Below are 20077 nucleotides of genomic sequence, written 5' to 3'. Positions count from 1 at the left end.
AGAACCTAGTGCTACAGTTTACCAAAGTGAGCAAGAACGATCAGTAAGGGTAACTGAGAAGGCCTGGTGGGAACCTGCAGGCAGATTCTGATGTGGCTCTGTCACCCACCCCGATTTGCTATAGAGCCCCAGGCAGGATGCTGAGTCTTGCTACCAGGCCTTCTGATAATGAAGGGTGTGGTCTACTTGATGTCCAGTCCCTCCCAAATTTATGAAGTCACAAGATGGCAGGAAGCCTCAGCACCACATCTCTATCATTTTAGGACACAATGGGAAACATTGTATGGGGAGCTTGGGTTCCAGCTACACCCACCTCCTACCACTCAAGTTATGAGACAGCATGGGTCAGGAAGGGCTCGTACTACAAGGGAAAAAACCTAGATTAGGAAAGCCTTTATGATTCATGGCCTTGGTTTACCGACTGCTTACTGAGCTTAATGTCACCATTCTTCCTGTTGTAGACCCAGGACAGCGGGCAGATCGGCGGAAATGAAATAGCAAAGTGAAATGTTTGCGAACAGAAACCCTTGAGAATGGGAGTCTGTGGTCTTCATAATCTGACATGTCAAACCTCTCTGTGAAATCAGTTTCTCAGCACAGCAGGCCCAAAGAGACAATCTTTTCTTTTAACCTAATATTTTGTGAGTGTCACAGGGTCATCTTTCGCTTGCTTTCCAAATCTAAGGGCATTGTGTTTGCCATTCCAGCCCCTAAAATCTTTCCTTCCTTGTGCTGGCTGACTGCTCAGTCATATCATTGGGATTTTGGCTTAAGGCATAAGCTCTTTAGAAAAGCTTCCTCTGCCCACCTCATGAGAACACAAATCCTGAACGGGCCAGGCCTTTGTTTTCTTTGTAGTGCCTGTTAGGCAGGGCAGGCAATGATTTTTCACACCAGCTTGATTGCATGGCATCGTCTCTATGTTTCTGGTCTTGGCAGCCACTTCCTCCAGGGTTCCTTGTGCTATTACATAGCAGGTGCTCGAACATTGCTGATTTGTGTAAAGAACGATGTGATGGGTGCTTTTCCATCACTCATGGAATACACTGGGTTTGTGGAGATTTTGTTAGGTTCGACATGTCCAATGTGAGATCTTAGCCAGTTACTGGTAGCTCAGCTTCATGGTAAGCATGTATGTGAAACACAGGGAGTAGTTCTGAGGCTTAGCAGATGTCTTGCAGACGGGACAGCACGGTGATGGTAACAGTTCCAGGACAGGCAAAAATGACACCCTGTTTGTGGGTGGCTTTCTAAGGTACTGATCCTAAGGTCTGGGACCACGGGATGTTTCCTTGCTTCCTCTCAAGTACATGTCCAGTGGACAGGGCCTTGAGTTCTTGGTAATGACAGCATCAAAATCAACATCTTGGTCTGGAAAAGTCCTCAGTGTGTATGGAGTCCTATGTATTGTGTAATGTTGAGCAGCATGCCTGGTACCTAAGCCATACACATTGATAGCAGCTCCCTGCCTCGGTGCAACAGTCCAAATATCTTCAAATCAAACACATCCTTGTGGAGGGCCAATGGCAAAATCACTCCAACAGGCTGAATGGCTCATGGGCAGGCAGATATTAATTCATGCCAGTCGTTTTGTGGCTACTTCTGCTTTGAAGTATTAGGTGTGAGACAAATATGTCATTTCACAAGAAGTAACACTATAATTTTCCAATGCATTAAAGCAACTCATCAAATAATTATTTAAGGTACCCAAAGTGCAAAGGAGCATTGTCACCACTTGGTGGCACAAAATACCAGTTTATCATCTGGCCTCGCTGCCAGCTGCCTAGCTGGCTTAGAGTCTGGAGTCTAGGGACATGTTTGCCCTTTAGTTCATACGAGGAAATTCAATTGCCAATATGAAGAATATTTAAAGTTTAGAGATATATGCCCAATAGAGGCACAAGGGACTGACTACAAGCTTTTTTCTCACTGTCTGTAAAGATTCACTCTCTCCAATTCAGAACAAAGCAGGGACTGCTCTTTAAAAACCTTAATTACATTTTGTGAATTTTTGGTAGACACTGGGATCAAAGTCACGAGGCTGCACCCGCTAGGTGAGGTGCTGTTCCATAAATTACACCCCATGTCCATTTGTCCATTCTTTATGCCTTTTCTTCATTTCCTGTTTGATATTCGCATTTTTTAATCCTACAGACCATAGAATCTGTGTGACAAACATTAAATAAAAAATGTGTTACTCATTTGGAGAAGGAAGTAAGCTTATGTGCTTGAAATATCTTGCCTTCCTGAGCATACCACAGAGTTCTGGAAGTCTTCTTGTCCTTGTAAGGATTAAATTGCCAGCAGCTAGGACAAAAGTAAGGGAGTAAGAAGGTGGAGGTGATGTACTCAGGCCTCACCAAATGCGGGTGTGAGACAGTTTGCACTGTCATAAGCCTCCTGTCTGAGAAGTAAGTGGCTGTGGACTTAGATTTGAACTGTCACTTGTCTAAGGCTGAAATTTAGCAAAGCATTTCATCTCTCTGAGCTCAGAGACCTCGGGTACAGGATGAAGAAAATAATATTGCAAAAGAAAGGCTGTGTGGATTCTGCAGCTTGGAATGGTGGGCGTCACCAATATCTGTTGCTGTTATTATTATACAGAGGCATGAGTGTGTAATGTATGAAGTCTGTTCATACATGGTTCTGCTCCGGTTGGGAATGCTCTGCAAGCATTACTTTTGGTTGATGCGCCCAAGCCCATGACTAAGACATTTTGAGAATTACACAGTGTGGTTCCCCCATTATTTCCTAAAGTCTTGACCTTCTTTTCTTTTAGACAAGTTCTTAGCACACAGCCCTGGGTGACCTAGACTCACCCCGTAGACCAGGTTGGCCTCGAGCAGCAACCCACCCACCTTCCTCTGCTGCCTGAACACCGGAACTAGAAGCATGAGCTACCGCACCCAGCTTCCCCAGAGCTTAGTGAATCCACACATTCCCAGAACCCTCTGTCATCTTTTAATGAATAAAGGAAATCAGATTGAGAATTCTCACAAGGTAATGTAGAAAGGTAGGGCAGCATTTTATCGGCTTGCTTCTTCAAGACGATTTATTTTTCAGTAGCTCCTGCCCTAAGTGGTGGCTAAAACCACAATTCCTGGGTATATAACCAGTTTAAAAACAACAATAACAACATTCTCACTGAATCCAGGGCAGAGCAAACTCCCTCAAGGCATGAAACCCACTTTGACATCAGCAAACTGACAGTGACCTGTTCTGAAAGAGGAGTGGAGCATGAATTTAAGACATCACTCTGCATTAGCAGGTTTACGTGTGTAATGATGAATGGCAGAAACTGATTTTCAATTATGCTCTTCTTTTGCACTACGTGTCTAAAAAGCTAATGCTATCCTCCATCGAAGCCAGTTGGCACTGGAAACAAAGCCTGTGGCAGAAGAGAATGAAAAGGCTTGTCCAGTTAGTTTTGAGAAAAACTTTTACCTGGCCCATCCTCTCGATTTTATGGTATGCCTAGAGTAAACGAGAAGACAGCATTTCCAAAACTAATTAAACACTGTAACCTTAAAGCAGTCAGAGAGAGACCTTGAGTGAAACACAAACTGTCATCTTAGACTTTATGAAAAGAGTGGGGGAAGCTATTGAAGACTGAATCATCAAAGTTTGAATATGTACCTATAGGAGAAAGGCATGTTCCCAGAGGAACTTCCCTCATCAACAATGGGAAAAGGTTGTTCTCAAGATAAGTGGCTGATTAAAATAATTTGAAATCAGAATCTCAGGTGGTAAGAAAAATGGGTATTTATGTTAATTTGAGCATCCAGGACAAAGACAGTGCCAGAAGTTTGGTTCATATCCAGAACTACATGTATAAACATATCACATGTGAAATACTGGCCTAATTGCAACCCTTAAACATGTGTTTCATGTGCTCTGCTCATTCTGTCCCCCATTATCCTTGCTCACTCTCCCTCCTCACACTGCTCATCTCAACACTGAGGGTTAGCTTGCCTATGAAAGAGGGAAAGGAACTAAGATGGCCTAGCAGAGACAACAAGGCCAACCCCAGCGTCTAGATTCCACGGGGAGGGGTGGATGTTCAGTGGGGGACAGGAACACCTGGGACCTAACGAACACAAGCATAGCAAGAGCCCAAAGGTTCTACAGCTGGAGGCTTCTAGATGACCACAAAGTGAGCAGACTCTCTCGTGAAGAAAGACACAACAGCCACATCTCTGTGGCTGCAATAGAATACAACCACACAAAAAGGTATCAGAGTTAAATTGATGTCAGAATCGACATCTCACCTCAAACTCCACTGGATCAATAAGACACGTCCTATGCTGCCTCGACATTCACACTCTTCTGGACATGGGAATTGGTTATCATACCATGACTAGTATGGCTTCACCAAGAAATAGGAATGAAAAGGGGGCACTAACACGGAAATAGCAAAGCATTCTTCTCACCACATGCCTTCCTTGCTTCATATGGTATTTCTTTCTTTTAGTCTTCCTTGCAGTAACTGCAAGTAAGGAACCAGCCTGAGAGACTCATGCAATTTCTGCAAAATCTTACCTGGAGTGTAACAGGAAAATGAATATAATGATGTGTGTGTGTGCGCACGCGTGCACTCACGTGAATGTGGTGTGTACTGCCAAGCATAACCAACGTAATATTAATGCTGCTGCCATTTTGTAATTAATGTATGCTGCCTTCCAAATGGCATGATGATTTTCTATTATCATTACTGGTTTTTCCACTTACTAATTCACTTCTTTCCAATTATTTTTCTAGATATCCCCATTTGCATTATTCAGCTGGACTGCATTTATTTTCTCTTCATACCCTTTCTCTAGGAGTTTTAGGCCTAGTCCTTTTCCTGAGTCCCCACATGACTATCACATGAATGCTTGTGTTTGCTCTTCCTGATCTTGCAATGATAATAAAATTAATAAGAGCTACTCTATTCTGCTCCAGCTCAGATATTGTCCTAAGCACTTTATCTGTGCTAACTGATTTGACGTTGAGTGCTCTGGGATACCAGTGTGTTTGCTGCCTACGTTCTACAGATGGGGAAGGAGCTGTCAAGGTAGTGTTTCTCAGCAGAACTCAGACAGCCGTTCACCACCATGAAGAAATCCCTTATAAAAATTCAAATGTGCTCTGTATTTTCAAAATGTTCTTGTCATACCGTCACCACAAGCCCGGGGGCAGGAAGCTTCTGCCATGAACAGATAGTCACTCCTTGGCATTGTGAGCCACATACTATTTCTGCCACGTTCTCCCCTTGTTTATCTATAATTCCTTAAAATGTCAACATGCGCGCGTGCGCACACACACACACACGCACCATGAACTCTACCAGTCTGAAGAAAAACACGCTGAAGAGCAAGCACACCTGAGCAGAGCAGTTTGTGAGTTCCCTCCACCGGGCCCCTAACCGACACACCAGCCTCTCCGCAGAGAAAATGAGACTGTTGCTCTCCTGAAAACTTTATTGGTTTCCCTCTATCCCTCCCCTATCTGTACCATTTTAAAACGCCTGGTATCTCAGTGGGAAGAGAAACCACGCTCTGAATAGCAAGACCTGGACAATTCCCTCCAACCCTGAGGGGTGACTGCCTGGGAGCTGCAGGTGTTCTCCTTCCCAGGGAACCCCAAGCTGCAGTAGACCTCATGGGTTTCTGGGTGTGCCACACGCGCATGCCTTCTTCCTGCCACTCCTGTTGCTTAGGGTCCTGTTCCGTGATAATATTTCCCCATGAAATTTCTAACTGGAGGAATCCTTTTGAGTCCTCTGCTTCTGTATCTGTCCATCAGGTCCAGGTTTAAAGTAGAAAACGGTTGACAGACTCATAGCTAAGATGGTAAAAGAAAGGAACCTGGGAGGCTGAATATCATGATCCACAGACTTGGAGAACACGCTACACGTTTTGGTGTGGGACATAAAATATGTCCTCAGTGGCCTCCCTCTTGGCCTTTGCTATCCTTGGGCACCTGCACAACGCATTTACGGCCACGCAGAACAGAAGCTGTAAAGCGGTGCTTCTGGGATTCAGCTCACCAGCCGCGAGTCTTTGTACACATCCCTCTTTCATGCCTCAACAGGGAGCACAATGACGGGAGGTAAAGCTGTCAACTTGTGTCCATGACGAGAAATCGCCAACAGAATCACAAGCCGCTCACCCACAACAAGCCCTCCCCACTGTCTCACTGGACCAGGTTAAATGAGAGGAGAAAAAGAGAAAACAACTGCCATGCTTCACCCATCAGATTCTGGGTTTTTTGTCACGTGCAACTGAACGCTTTCTCCATGTTCGTTTTTTGAGTTTATCATTAATGTCTGTTGAAACCCTGGGACCTGTAACTAACAAGGAAGGGAGTAAACAACCTCATCACTGAGGATTTTGTGTCTCCAATTTAGGAGGCTGCTGTATCTCAAGAGACCGTGCTCATTATGAACTGTACAGGCCACAGCATTTGTTGAATCCTCACAAGTACCTTTGCAAACAGCTTCTTGCTGCCTGACAGACATCACTAGCTGTGTGTGCTTGCTGCCCAAGCTTCAGTATCATTAACACTTACTGTTGCCTCCTTTCTCTCACTGACCTTGTACCTCACTACCCATCAGTACCCCCAAAGTTATGGTTAATACGTTGCTCACACATAGATGAATTTTCTTTGGCAAAAGAACATAGGTACATTCTCACTTCTCACAAAGTCTTCGAAAGCTATTACAATACTTGTTGATAGTGTTAATGTGTCTGATATCTGTTTCCTTTTACCTTTTTAAATGTTCATTGGTGTTTTTCCTGCATGCACGTCTGTGCACAACTACTGCCTGTGGAAGCAAGACGGTGGCCTCAGTTTACCTGGGAATGGTTGTGAGCCACCATGTGGGTGCCGAGAATTGAACCTGGGTCCTCTGAAAGAACAGCCTATGCTCTTAACCACTGAGCCACCTCTCCAGCCCCTGTTGCCCATCCCTGAACGTTGCTTCCAAGCACTGCTCCTCTTCTTTGACAAGGTAACTCGAATTCTGGGCAACCTAGGTGTGGCTTCCTGTTTCCAGGTGTCATCTTACCTGATTTTTGTCAAGTGAAAGGTTTGAAAGGTCTTCATGACTTCCCAAAATTCCAAATTTCTTTTCTTCGTTTCTCTTTTAAAGACAGATATTAAAATAAGTCTAGTAACGTGGCCAATTTTTAATTCTTCATTCCGTATTCCAAAATCTACCTTCTCCAATTCCCCAGCAAGTTTTAATGACATTTTCTCTTTGAGTTTTCATTTTGGCAAGTTCTTGGGCATTTATCTAAATACTAATATTTCTCTTATCACAATTCTAATCAAACCTCACAACTCTATATTTCATTACATGGAGTAAAGGGAATTTTTTTTTTCTGCTTAACCCACTGATTCCTATAAATCAGATATCTGAGGAAGAGCATGTTTCCCCCAGATTTCTATATGCAATCATTTCAATTTTAAAAGCACTTTAGATATTTATTTTTGTTTTATTTCTGCAACAGAGATGGACTTCAGGTTCCGATTGCTGGCTAGGACACTGGAACCCATGAGCTTGTTCCTGACTTAGAGCTCTGCACAACTGGTGCCAAAAAATTCATCTTTCTTCCACCAATGACAGAATCTCAACATTAACAAATTTCAAATCATTTTATCCAGTGGTCCACCCAGTCAGGGGAAAGGGTCTCTGAGTTCCTAATATCAGACATTCGGTTTTCTGATTGGCTACAGTTACAGACAACTCTACTTCCTAAGGTTGTCCATCGCTCTACTGGGCGGATCTCATCATTATAAGCTTGTTCCTTCATGAAATTAAAATTGAACTGTCTATAACTTCTGTTCATCGCCTTTCTTCTCATTTTTGAAGAAATAAAAAAAAAAATGCCTGTAATCTCTAACCAAAATTGAGTGTTCTAAAAATATTCTAGTTCCCTTCAAATTCCCTTTTTAGAAGAGACTGACAGCTCCTTTAATTATTCGAAACACTCCACGCATACCTGCCCCTACCCCGACCCTCCCCCACCGAAGGTGGCTGGTAACTTGACATTGGTCGTTGGTGTGTTGCTCAGCATAATGAAGGAGCCTTGTGTGCTGGGGTAGGGAGGAATGCACAGCCTTGTTTATGTGTCTGAAATCTACCCTAACGTACTGCAGGCCTCCTACCCCATCAGTTGAGCACTGCTTCTGATCTGTGCTTTCTCCAGATCAGCTTGCCTACTGCCCACACTGGCCTCCCACATTGTGTGTGGGCAATCAGTCCTGAAGTTGGCAATGCAGATGTCATGTCAGAGTCACCCAGGCTCCGATCAGCTATTCATAACTGCTGATACTCCACTAACAGGGAAGTGAGAAAACTGGGGCATCAACAGCACAACAAGGTCCCAAATGCTCTCACTTTCAGCATCTATGCCAGACAATACATTAATTTAGTTACATTTCACAATTTTTTTTACACTCTTTTAGGTAGAAAATGTCCAGTGTGCTCTTGTTAGTCACCAGATCAAGGACCATAACATATGCAGTTACTAGGAGGGAGAAGCATTGGAGGACAGTTTCTTTAAAAGGGTATGGCCAGTGGTTACTGCGATGAGAACAATTATGACCACAGAGATAAATGATCAAGCCAATCACCTTGTTCATCTCTGAGTCTTCTTGGAAGACTTTCTTGTGACCGTGGACCAGTTCAGACATCCATTTCTTAAACTTCAGTAGAAGATAAAGCAGGGACTTTGGACTTGGCACGAGATTGAAGGGGACAGGAAGCGTTCTTCCTTCCTCAAAGTAGGAGAACCACAGTTTGGCCCTTGCAAACTTCCACTCCACGTCAGCATCGTCCTGTACAAATGGACATGACTCTTCAGCATGGAAAGACAGAATTGTCAGGTTCTTCTAACACAATGTGACCAGATAGAAGAGGCAACGGCTACAGATTCACTAGGATTCTCAAGACTGAAAGCTCTGAGGTATGTTGAACTCACATTTTTTTCCTGAAGTCTATTTAGGATTTTACTAGGTGTTTAGGACTATTGATCTTAAAATTCATGTGTGTTTATAAACATTCTGAAAGATATCATGTGCACTTTCTTACGTTCTTAAAAAAAAAACCCTCTGTGGAAGAGGATTCTTCATTCAATCACTTACTCATTCAAGATACTCTTGGGATACAAACTCACACAGTCACCCCCAATTTCAGAAAGGACTAATTCAGAGCATATCTCAAAAAAAAGACTTGCAACAGTAGTATTATTTGTAAACAGTGTTTTTCTTTTCTGTTGTTGTTATTTTTAAACAGTCTTATTGTGTAGCTCAGGCAGGTCTAAAACTCCTGTTGGTCCATCTGCTCAATCTTACAAATGTTTGGATTACAGGCTTAGGCTACCATGCCTGGCCGTTGGCAATAATTATTGACTAAACAAGAGTTCATCAGTAGGCACAGCAGCACAGACTAGGAAGGATGAGGAGCTCAAGGCCCTACCCTGCTATGTAACAAGTTCTAGGCTAGCTTAAACTGCATGGGATTCTATCACAAACAAAAGTAAAACAAACAAACAAAAATCCACAAAATATAAATTCAACTTTATATAGCATTGAAAATTTTAAGAAACGGTAATAAATTAGACATGGTGATCCTTTATACTTTGCTGCCTCAGCATTTCCCATTAATATTGTGCTTAAAAGCAAAATCAAACTTTTCTGTGTTCCTAGGCCAACATTGATCAAACAAGCATGGAAAGCTGAGAAATACCAAAGCATGAGAGCATGCTTCATTCCGTTGACTACTCGACCCTTACAATGCTTGAAACATGTCAACACGTACTATAAGAACATATGGAATTCATACCTCAATTTCTTGGAATGAACTGTTGATCATGGCAATTAACATATTTAGCAAAACAATGACCATTGTGACATTATATACTCCATATAGAACATAGCCAATGTTTTCAATGAATTTGTGATTGTAGTTGATGACCACCGACTTCACTTCAGAAAGCCCAAAGATAGCCCAGAACAATGTCTTAAAACTTTCCTCAACTCTGGGAAAACAGAAATCAGAAAGAGGAATGTGAAAAAAGATACGAATAATATTGTCATCATAAATCTGGGTTGTTTCAATGTGCTTTCAAGCTACTAGATACACATGAGAAAACTGCTAGTCTGAATTTTTAGTTTTCCTCTGTAGGACGGGCAAAACAGCAGTTCTAGGTTCATTGCAAAGGTGAGATATTGCACATGAAAAGCATGTAGCTTGAGGCTTTACGATTGAATGGACGATAAGGCTATCAGATAACTTCATAACTAACAGCACTGCTATTTAAGTGATAGACGGATTTGGAAATGGAAAGTTAACTGAATTACTTTAAAAATACAACTTGTTAGACTGATTTCAGAGTCTGTTTCATCTGTACTCCCATTCGCACTAAATAAATAGGAAATAGTAATATATAACAGGAAATACAACAGTATAAATATAGACAATGGCAGCAAAATTCCTGGCATCCCTCTGAAGACTTGTGATGCTTTGGGCATAATCATTTGTCCAGAGTTAAGCCCATATGTTTAACCCATATGCTTAATTTTTCCCTGAAAAAGAAAATGTATGTTAGAAGAATATGAAAAACAGTAGGCTCCTCTTCAGATGCTGTTTGTCATGTGGCATGGACTCCTGACTTTTAAGGCATCTGTTCCAACACAATTTATTCCACGCCCACGAGTGTGCACGTGTGTGTGTGTGTGTGTGTGTGTGTGTGTGTGTGTGTGGTGAATATAAGTCATAATTTCATAGCTATTGCTGCTTTTCATCTGTTTAATGATAGGTTCCGGGAAACTGAACGGGGAGATCAGCTGTCCTCATCCCCAGTGTCCCGGGAGTCTTCACTAAAGAGAAAGACACTGGACTTGGGACAGTGGGTGCTACTTGGCAAACAATGTCAGCACTTATGCAACCTGCAGAACATTGTTTAGCTATTCTGAGTTTTGGTTTCTTTTAGGGGGGACCGTAGTTAATAAAGGTATGTGTGTGAGGTATTTACCATATAATCTGGCTCTAAAAACATCAGTTATCATTACATTACGTTAGGAAGGTTTCTACATGCTAGTCTTCTTGAAATCCACTTTAAGATCTCCTCGTTTTGCTGAAGCAGACCTAGCGAGAAGAGGTCTGCCTCAGAACGTGGCCCTGAGAACATAGTGCTATGGAGCAAATCCCCTTCTATTCTGCTGTCTCTACCACCGGGGCACCTGGCACCACATACGTTGTGAAGGCTTCATTCTGTTTTGCACCAATGTAGTAGGAGTAGAGGTTGAACATTCCAATCATAAAGGCCACAAACACCATGATGAATATGACCATGAATTTGAAGATATCCTTTACTGTTCTTCCAAGTGAAATCTGCAGAGGTCCAAAGCTTTCATTGGCTGGTAAAATGTAAGCTATTCTGGAAAAACTTAAGACCACAGCAATCGCATAAAGACCTTCAGAGATGATTTGAGGATCAGAAGGGTCCCACTTTATCCTGGCTGGAAAAAAAAAAATCAGAGACAAGAGATATGGTGAGTTCCCATGAGTTGTTTAGATAGGCAAATTCTTTTCTGAACAAAATAAATGTATAATGACATTTCACAAGTAAAAGTCTCTGTTCTGAAGAATTTCTCAAGTGTCTGCAATACATTCTGACTGGATTGAGGTGGTTTGTTATGGATTCTCAAAAGCATATGGTTCCTAATCTGTGAGCCTCCCTGTAGACCAGTTGAGCAACTGATTCTATTGATGGCTACATATGCAACTGAAAGAATGTGTGCAAATCACTCTGTTAGGTTTATTTCTCCCTCTGCTCCTGTAGCTTTCATTTGCCTTTGAAAGTCGGGAAGTTCACATGCAGACAGTGCTTAAAAACAGCTGCCACCTACTCTACTGTAGCATTTTATCATTCAGTCTTGAACTATAACTACAGAATGATGTCATTTGAGGCATAGATGTCTTGTTATTTAAATTTACTAGAAATAGTTTTTTTTTTGGTCAATAAACAAGTCTATTTTTGCTACAATTTTTTTATAATTCATTAATAATTTCTTCTGGCATTATTACATCAAGTCATCAAAATCCACTTAAGAAATCATTATAAAGAAAAATGCAAAACAGTGTGTAAGAAGCAGGAAAATATAATTAGAAATTTGCATTTGCTTATTTTCAGAGAATTGGAATTAGGAAAGAATAACACACAACTTACAAATATGGTTTCTTTTTATAGTGTTTGAGTATTACCTATAAATAGATATTTTTAATATATTTTGAAACTCCTTACATAAAAACAGGATTGAAATAAATACTAAGAACCCATAATGAGGAGACTTTAGTGATACATACAGTAAACCCAAAAAGGTTCCAGTTGAATGTTAATAGATTTCTTACTAGAGAGTTTGCAATAAATATTCAAAAGGGCTGTATTTTCCCCCAAGCCAAGTTTCTATGGAATGATTTTCCTTTGGCAAATATTGAAACTTATTTCCATTCCTTAATCACTTTCTCCTGAGGAAATAAATGATTCACCTGGTTTGTTAATCTGAAATGTTAACAAAGTCTACCTTGATCATGTGACTGGCATCACCATCTCTCTCACGGGACTTCTCTGGTCCCCACAGAGGCATCCCTCAAAATCGAACATTTACTGCCGTCACCATGCCAGCCCTCATCGAGACACAGCCCTAGCCCACTGCTTGCTGAAAACTGGATGATAGTTCTTGCAAATTGTGAGACTCAGTCTGGCTCAGACTTATGACGTCTCCCCCGCCTTCAGGTCTCGGGATGAGGACTGGCACTCCGCTCCATAGTCACTCACTCCTTCATTTGTTTTAGCTCTCGGCTCATCCAATGCCTGGTTGTAAGCAGTGCCACTACTACTAACTGAGAGCCCTCCTGGAGACTTCAAAAAGTCTTTTGCTTTGAAACAGTTTACATGCCTTGAGAGAAAAAAAAAACAAAAAACATTCAAATATAACTTTTTAAACTGATGTGTATGTGGATGGGTTGAATGACACATATATTGACATGCCATGCCGATTGAATTACTAAAATTAACATATCAATTGCAGCACATACTTTTTTCTGTACTGTAAGAACATTTAAAATTTACTGTCTAGCAATTTTCCCATGTAATTTACATTGTAGATAACTACAGCCGCCACGCTTTCCAGCAGAACACCAGTGTTTGTGGCTTGTGTCTGACTACAGTATTTTATTCTCTCTGACCCATACAACTCCATTCCTGCCAACCATCATTATGCTCTACTCTTACGAAATCACACATGTAAGTGAGATCATGAGGTTTTCCCATGCCAGTCCTGTTTCACATAGCATGATGTTGATCATGGTTTTTGCAATAATTATCTCCTTTCTTATTTAAAGCCAAGTATCATTGCATCATGTGTACCTAGCTCGTATGTGAACTTTTCTTTCTCAGCATGTCACAGTTATTGAACATGTTCAATTAGACAAATGCCCAGTGAACTCCTGACATCAACATGTCATCCTGTCAAATGCTCACACAAAGACTGCATTAAGAAGGCATATTTGGCCAGGTGTAGTGGCGCTCACCTTTAATCCCAGCACTTGGGAGGCATAGGAAGGAAGATCTCTGTGAGTTCATGACCAACCTAGTCAACAAAATGAGTTCCAGGACAGCCAGGACTACACAGGGAAACCCTGTCTCAAAAGAAGAGGAAAAAGGAGGAGGAGGAAGAGGAGGAGAAAGGGAAGGAGCAGGAACAGGAGGAGGAGAAGGATGAGGGAGACAAGGATGAGGATTGAAGAGGAGGAGGAGAAGGAAGAGGAGGAGAAGCAGCAGCCATATTTGACCCACCATTCCTACTCAAGCTGTTTGTGCAGGTCTACAGGTGAACAGCCAAGTGAGTTTAAAAAGCATAAGAGTCTACAGGTTAATGAAATAGACAAGGGAGAGGGACCCACAAGGAGATCTCTGCTTTCTTATAGTTACAGACAGCAGTGAAGCCAAAATAAGAGACTCTGCTAGGGGCTTTAGAAGGAAAAGGATTCTTTTATGACATGGAAGACATGATGGCTAGAAAACAGACATCCTACTCTAGATTTTTTGGATCACTGTCTAATGTGAACTATCTAAATAGATTAGGAAAGAATATGGATCTGCAGACAGGGCTCAGTGGTTAAGAGTGTTTGATACTCTTGCAAAGGTCGCAGGTTCGGTTCCCAGTACCCATGCTGAACAGCTCGGTCACCTGTAAGTCTAGCTTCAGCAGCTCTAACAACTTCTTTTTGACTCTTTGGACATTTGGTTTTATATAGGAAACACACATAAAGACACATAAGAAAAGAGAAAACAGAAAAATACATAAACATAAGGCATGATATAGGGATTCTCAGTAGATTTGGTAGCTAACCAGTTGATCCAAAGATAATAAGAGATGGTTCTTATGATTAATAGAGGATTCCAGTCAGAAAATTAATCAAAGGGAGAAACAGAAAGCACAATTCTTCACATAAATATGTTATTCTTCAGATGCCATAAAAATTTTATGTGAATTGGGAGAAAAACAACTACTACTACTATGTTTCTTTCACAGGAAAATAGTTTATCTTCACTAGTTTCCACAGTAATATAAACTCACCCAGATTGTAGTATTTGACGTTGTCTCCCAGTGTGACTTTTGTCAAGTCCTTCAAAGTGTCATTTGCATCAATGATGCTCTGAGCTTTGGATGCATGCCAGAAGGCCATAAATCTTGCAATGAATGATGCTGCAAAGATTGCCAGCATCCCAAAATCGAGCATATTCCACAACTCAAATAAGTACTCTTTGGGGCCTTGAGTCCAGATTTCTTTACATTCAGCCCATATCATGCCTGTATCAGCAAAGGATGAATATCATATCAATTTCATTCTAACTTTAGCTCTTCCATGAAGAAAAAAAAAAAAAAACAATGAAAAGGTCTCACTTGATAGTCACAGCCCTGTAAACTTGTCCTTAGCCTTCCTTCCCCACCCCCAGAAACACTAGTCCAACAATATCAAGTCACCGAGCTACTGAAAACAATCAAGTAATATTGATCAAGAATCTCAAGTGAAAAGCACCACATTGGTTTGTTTTTTTTTTTTTTTGTGTGTTTTTTTTTTTTTTGTTCCTAGTAATGGAAAACTATGTTCCATTACAGATGTTCATTACAGTAACCCAAACACAACATGCACACACACTCAAAAGGGAAGTGCCACACTTTCACAACGGAGTTATGCAGACATTGGATATGATGTCTTTTAAATTGTTGTGAATTACAGGTCATGTAAATAGCCTGCTGACCTCCAGCTACAGAATCTTTCTTGACCAGGAGCTTTGGCTACTGCCTTCTGAAACCCACTTTTACTTTTTCTACTGTGTGATACTCGAGCCAAAGACTGAGGAACACATAGGACTCCTATGAGGGGGACTTTGATTCCAAGATTAATGGCCTTGTCATATTTCTCTTAGTCTGACTGAAAGTTTGAACACATGGAACCAAAGCTGTTTCCCTCCTTCTCCAACCCGTAGGGCTTTATACACACCTGGTTTCACCGGTCTTGCCTTCTGCCTCCCTTCACATTTTTTTTCCTCACAAAAAGTTCTCCTTAATAAAACTGCACTTCTTTCAGTGTATATATTGTTTATTTAGTATTCCTATGTGTATCTTGAGGGACCAGAACACACCATAAAATTAAATTTAAAAATTTTAATGACATGCAATCTGTGAACAAATTTAAAATGAGCACCTTGAAAGACTAGAAGAAATTACAGTAGCTAACTAGTATCACTGTACTAATAGCAGTTGACTTTTTGATGCAATTAATAATATTTCCTGGTTTTACAAAACTTACTTAATGCACTGTTTGGGAGCATCGGTTGTGACTTTTACTTCTCCGATAACTGGCTGCAGTAATTGGTGATGGGCTTAAGCTTTCTAGAATTCAGCTTGCAAAACGAGGATGCAACTTGTGCCTACTTTGCAAGACCTCATGTACAAAATAAGCAGTATGTGGAAAATGTAGAGTACAGTGCTGGCATTTGTGAAGAAACTATGACAAACATCTTTGAGTCCTTGTTTCTTTGAGTTACTCATAATTTCCACATATCCCCTTTCTTAACTTGAACAATATTACTTGGTTAAAATCAGTTAAAAATGCTCTCATGTCTGACATCCCATCTCCTCCTAGAGCCCTGTGGGGAAACATAGTTCACCCTCTGATGCAAGCCTTCTCTAACAAATGACTTCCTAACTTAGACACAGGTTTCTCTCCTAACCTTCAGCAACCTCTGCCCCAGTTCTCACAAACACCTCACAGAACATGCCAATCCAATGGCTGAGGAGCCCTGTGGAGATGAAGAAAATGCCGTGATCTTTGCTAGCCAAGAACACATCAAGTGCTTTTCTCAGTACAGCACAAAGAGTCAGAGCAGACAATTTCATGGCTCCTGTTAGCTGATTTCAGGTTAAGGGAGCATTAGCACTGGCTTTCTAAGAACTGTTGCAAATTTGTAACAAGAAATAATGCAAGGCTCATATTCACACCAAAACCCTGAACAACATGAAAAACCCTGAAGTCATTTAAGCTCTTGTGGTGATTCCCAGATTTCTCCCAACCTCAACAAAGACTGCAATGATTCAGAGTGATGCACCGGGAGTACAGAACATCAGCACTCACGTAGTCCAGTGATACATGGGGACCAAGGGAATATCCATCGGAACTCAGGCACTCTAGTCCTCCATCTTTTTGATGGTACAAACGGCATCTTGCTGCAGCTGACAAACTCCAGCAGAGGTATTCAGCCTGCCGAAAAGCATGCCTATCTGCTTCCCACTCTGCCATCCACACCCTCCGGGCTGTTGCTTGAGGACTTTTGAAACTGCCCATGTCTAGGCTGGCTTCCCCCCAGTTCAGGAGAGTTCTCCACAGGGACCACACTGCTTAAGCAGCACTGGTTGAGTGACTCACTACTTCTGAGGGAGGCTTGCCCTGTTCCCACATTGTGAGGACTACCTCTTCAAAGAGAATATGCCGGTTCTATTTCTGCACTCTAGAGCAGGGGTATGCTAACAATCTCTGCATTTGAATTTCTCTGAAGACTCCCAGAGCCATGCTTACCTGTGAAACAAAAGCAACCTGAGCTTCAATGTGCCCTGCTTGCTCCCCTCCATCCAGGTATATTTCATATTCTTTTCCTTTAACTGAGTCCCACCACCATCGATGGAATAAGTTTCAAGTTACAATATTGAATCCCTTTTTTTTCCTATCGCCTTTAGTGATGAAAAGTAAATGCCTCAAATCCTCCAAGGAACACACTGTAGAGCCACTCACTCTACAGTTTTCTTATCCTCTGAGGATCACTCTGTGGGGTCACTGTCACTCACTCTTCAGTTGTAAGGGCCCTCCATTGTCAACCATACAGCCTTGGACTCCCCAGGAAGGCAATGGCAGCCCTGACTGAGGTCTTACTCTGTTGGCTTCGACCCAGGGTTGCTTTGCTTTCCCAGCAGCTCACTGTGGGTGACAAATGACTTCTGAAGAGTAAGTACCCTCAGGCACAGCCTTTGTCCTGAGTTTCTGTTAAACCTTACACAGACATGGGTTTGCAATTATTCTGTGTTGCCACAATCTCTTAGAATATCAGTTCTAGTCTTTGGCTTTTCAATTTTTCATCAAATGAAAATCACATGGATTTGCTTTCTATTTAAAAAAATGAGGTGTTTTTTTTTTTTCCACCAACCAGTGTAAGACAGCCAGCCTGTGACCTACATAGGCTATTTCTCATTAATATTTGTAGAAGGCGCTGTGACTTTCTTACAAGAACAAAAATTCAAGAAAATAAATACTAGTGTTAGAAAGTGAACAAAGAGGCTCCAATATTCAACATGTGCATAGCTGTCTGCTTTGCTTTTGTTTTCTCTTCAAATAAACATTGTAAAATGATTTCTGAAGTAAAACAAAGGTTAAAGAGCAGTTGTTCCATGAGAAATGCTTTTGTACATAACACTAAAGGATAATTTAATATTCTCAGCTTCAGTTTCTTAATGAAAAAAAAAGCTAAGTCTACACTAAAAATTATATTACTGGAAGAATGAATTTTGGTAAAGAATGAAATGAGCATCATTCAATTATTTCTAATTCAATAAAAGTTCTTTTTTTTCTCAAAATGATGTTTTGAACTAAAAGAGAAATCTCTTTTCTAATAGGAAATGCTCACCATATACAGAAAAACCAGATAATACCCAGTGAAAAGCGTAATAATTATTGTAGTTATCTGAAATTCATTGACCCTGTCCTGTGTTCCAATCTCTGTATTATACATTTTACTTAGACTAATATATTAAAAAGAGCTCATAGCTCTTAATGAAATAATATAAAGGCTATACAATAGTATTTACTCTTAAGTCACAGAACAGAGAAAAAAATATCTCTTCCAGTTTTGTCAATTAAAGTAGAGAAGAAATAGTTAAAGAAAAATTCAAGTCTTGCCACATGTCCAGGATTTACCCCTATTTTAGTTAAACCAAGGCAAAAGTGTTTTTGCTTGCAATATATCTATGAAATGAAATGGTTTAAAAGTATTGAAGAACGGTAGCTATTGAATTGCCTTACAGAGTTAAAAATAATCACACTGCAATTGTTGTGCTACTTCCTGATATTTCGATTGCTCATTCATTGGGCTTCAGTATGAAGAAGACATGAACATCCTGGAAGTGACATGACATTGACTTCTTGTATTTCTCTGAGTGACTAAGATGGGTAGTTGATGGAGGAGACCTTATAGGTAGTTCTGTATGAAGACTTCTTGAGTCTTCTGTTTACACTCCACATAGTTCCACTAAAGAATTTCTTGTAGTCAGGGCCTCAAGAGTCATGTGAGAATAAAGAACTTTTGGAAATTTGCCTATGCCCAGGCTTTTTCCAGTAGTCATACTTCTTATGACTTAGTTGGCATTTCTCTCTGGAAATGCTAGGACATTTCAGAGTAAATCACAGATTTAATAAGCAGTTTTCATGCTAAGCATGACCAGCTCTATTCTTCCCTTAGAAGACAGTAACCAATTTCTAATACACACACACACACACACACACACACACACACACACACACACACACCTATAGATACATAACAATTACCAGGTTCTCCACAATTTAACCTTTAAGCCTTTCTCAGGTCCTCTCCCACACATGCTGAATGCAGGTTACTTTCCTGAAAGTCTCAGCTTCTGAGTTCGCCTCTCCTTCTGGCTTCCCTCTACCTCAAAACCATAAACGACATTTCTGAAACATGCTCTGAGCTCATCACTAACCACTGGTAATTACCCATGACCGTTTAACTACCCACATCCAGGAAGCACCCAGATACCAACTAGGACAAGCTTATACTATCTCAAGTGATCCAGTCTTGTCATAGTGCCACATCTCCTCACTTAATGCTCCTGTGCCTTCTGTGTCCTTATCTGCCAAATTCTTAGTCTGGTTAACGTTTCTTATCTGTCAATCCTTAACTTAAAGATACCATTGGCTTTTAGGGAGGATTTCCCTGCACCTTCTGCTTCCCACCTCACTCAGATTTAAATGCGCAATCTGTACTTAGGTAGCATCTTAATAGTTCCCCAACTGTAGCATTCTCCACAAATGAGATATAATTGTTGACCTATTAATTTCTTTCCCAGATTACTTCTTTGAATGGAAAGACTTCATACCATTCAACTTAGTGTCCTTATTACCCAATGGCACTCAATAGTTTTTGAATGTATTTATTCACAAACATCCATGAGACTTTTTTCTTACTTGCTCTGTAATTAGTGACAATCCACATGTTAAGTGTATTCTAACAACAAGTCAAATCTTGTACTGCTTCAGACTGAGCTGCAGCTTTTCCACAAGCCACCTGAGGAAGTGAGCTACTTCATGCTTACATAATTCAATAAAATACATGCTGTTATATATAACAAATTGGAAATCTGAGGTGCAGAAAATCTGTGTGGCTTAATGTATATCAAGAACTTTGAACAATTCCTGGTACATAATAGATTTTCAATAAAAATGAATAGCTAC

The 20077-nt window shown here is 40.8% G+C and overlaps 1 protein-coding gene across 2 annotated transcripts in view; it reads right to left on the bottom strand.

The window, feature by feature from the left end:
- The window catches only part of Trpc6 (transient receptor potential cation channel subfamily C member 6), a 102039-nt gene that overhangs the window by 4121 nt on the left and 77841 nt on the right, over nt 1–20077 (bottom strand). For both annotated transcript variants that reach the window (XM_060369249.1, XM_060369245.1), the window contains exons 7-11: nt 14632–14865; nt 11244–11508; nt 9830–10025; nt 8620–8823; nt 7049–7123 (exon numbers count right to left, since the gene is read on the bottom strand). In XM_060369249.1, coding sequence (XP_060225232.1) covers nt 7049–7123; nt 8620–8823; nt 9830–10025; nt 11244–11508; nt 14632–14865 — 974 coding nt within the window. The remainder of the gene's footprint in view (nt 1–7048; nt 7124–8619; nt 8824–9829; nt 10026–11243; nt 11509–14631; nt 14866–20077) is intronic.

This window comes from Meriones unguiculatus, chromosome 1 (genome assembly GCF_030254825.1).
Source record: "Meriones unguiculatus strain TT.TT164.6M chromosome 1, Bangor_MerUng_6.1, whole genome shotgun sequence".
Classification (NCBI taxonomy): Eukaryota; Metazoa; Chordata; class Mammalia; order Rodentia; family Muridae; genus Meriones; species Meriones unguiculatus.
The sequence above is the reverse complement of the archived record's forward strand: the minus strand, read 5'-3'. Positions and strand labels throughout refer to the sequence as shown.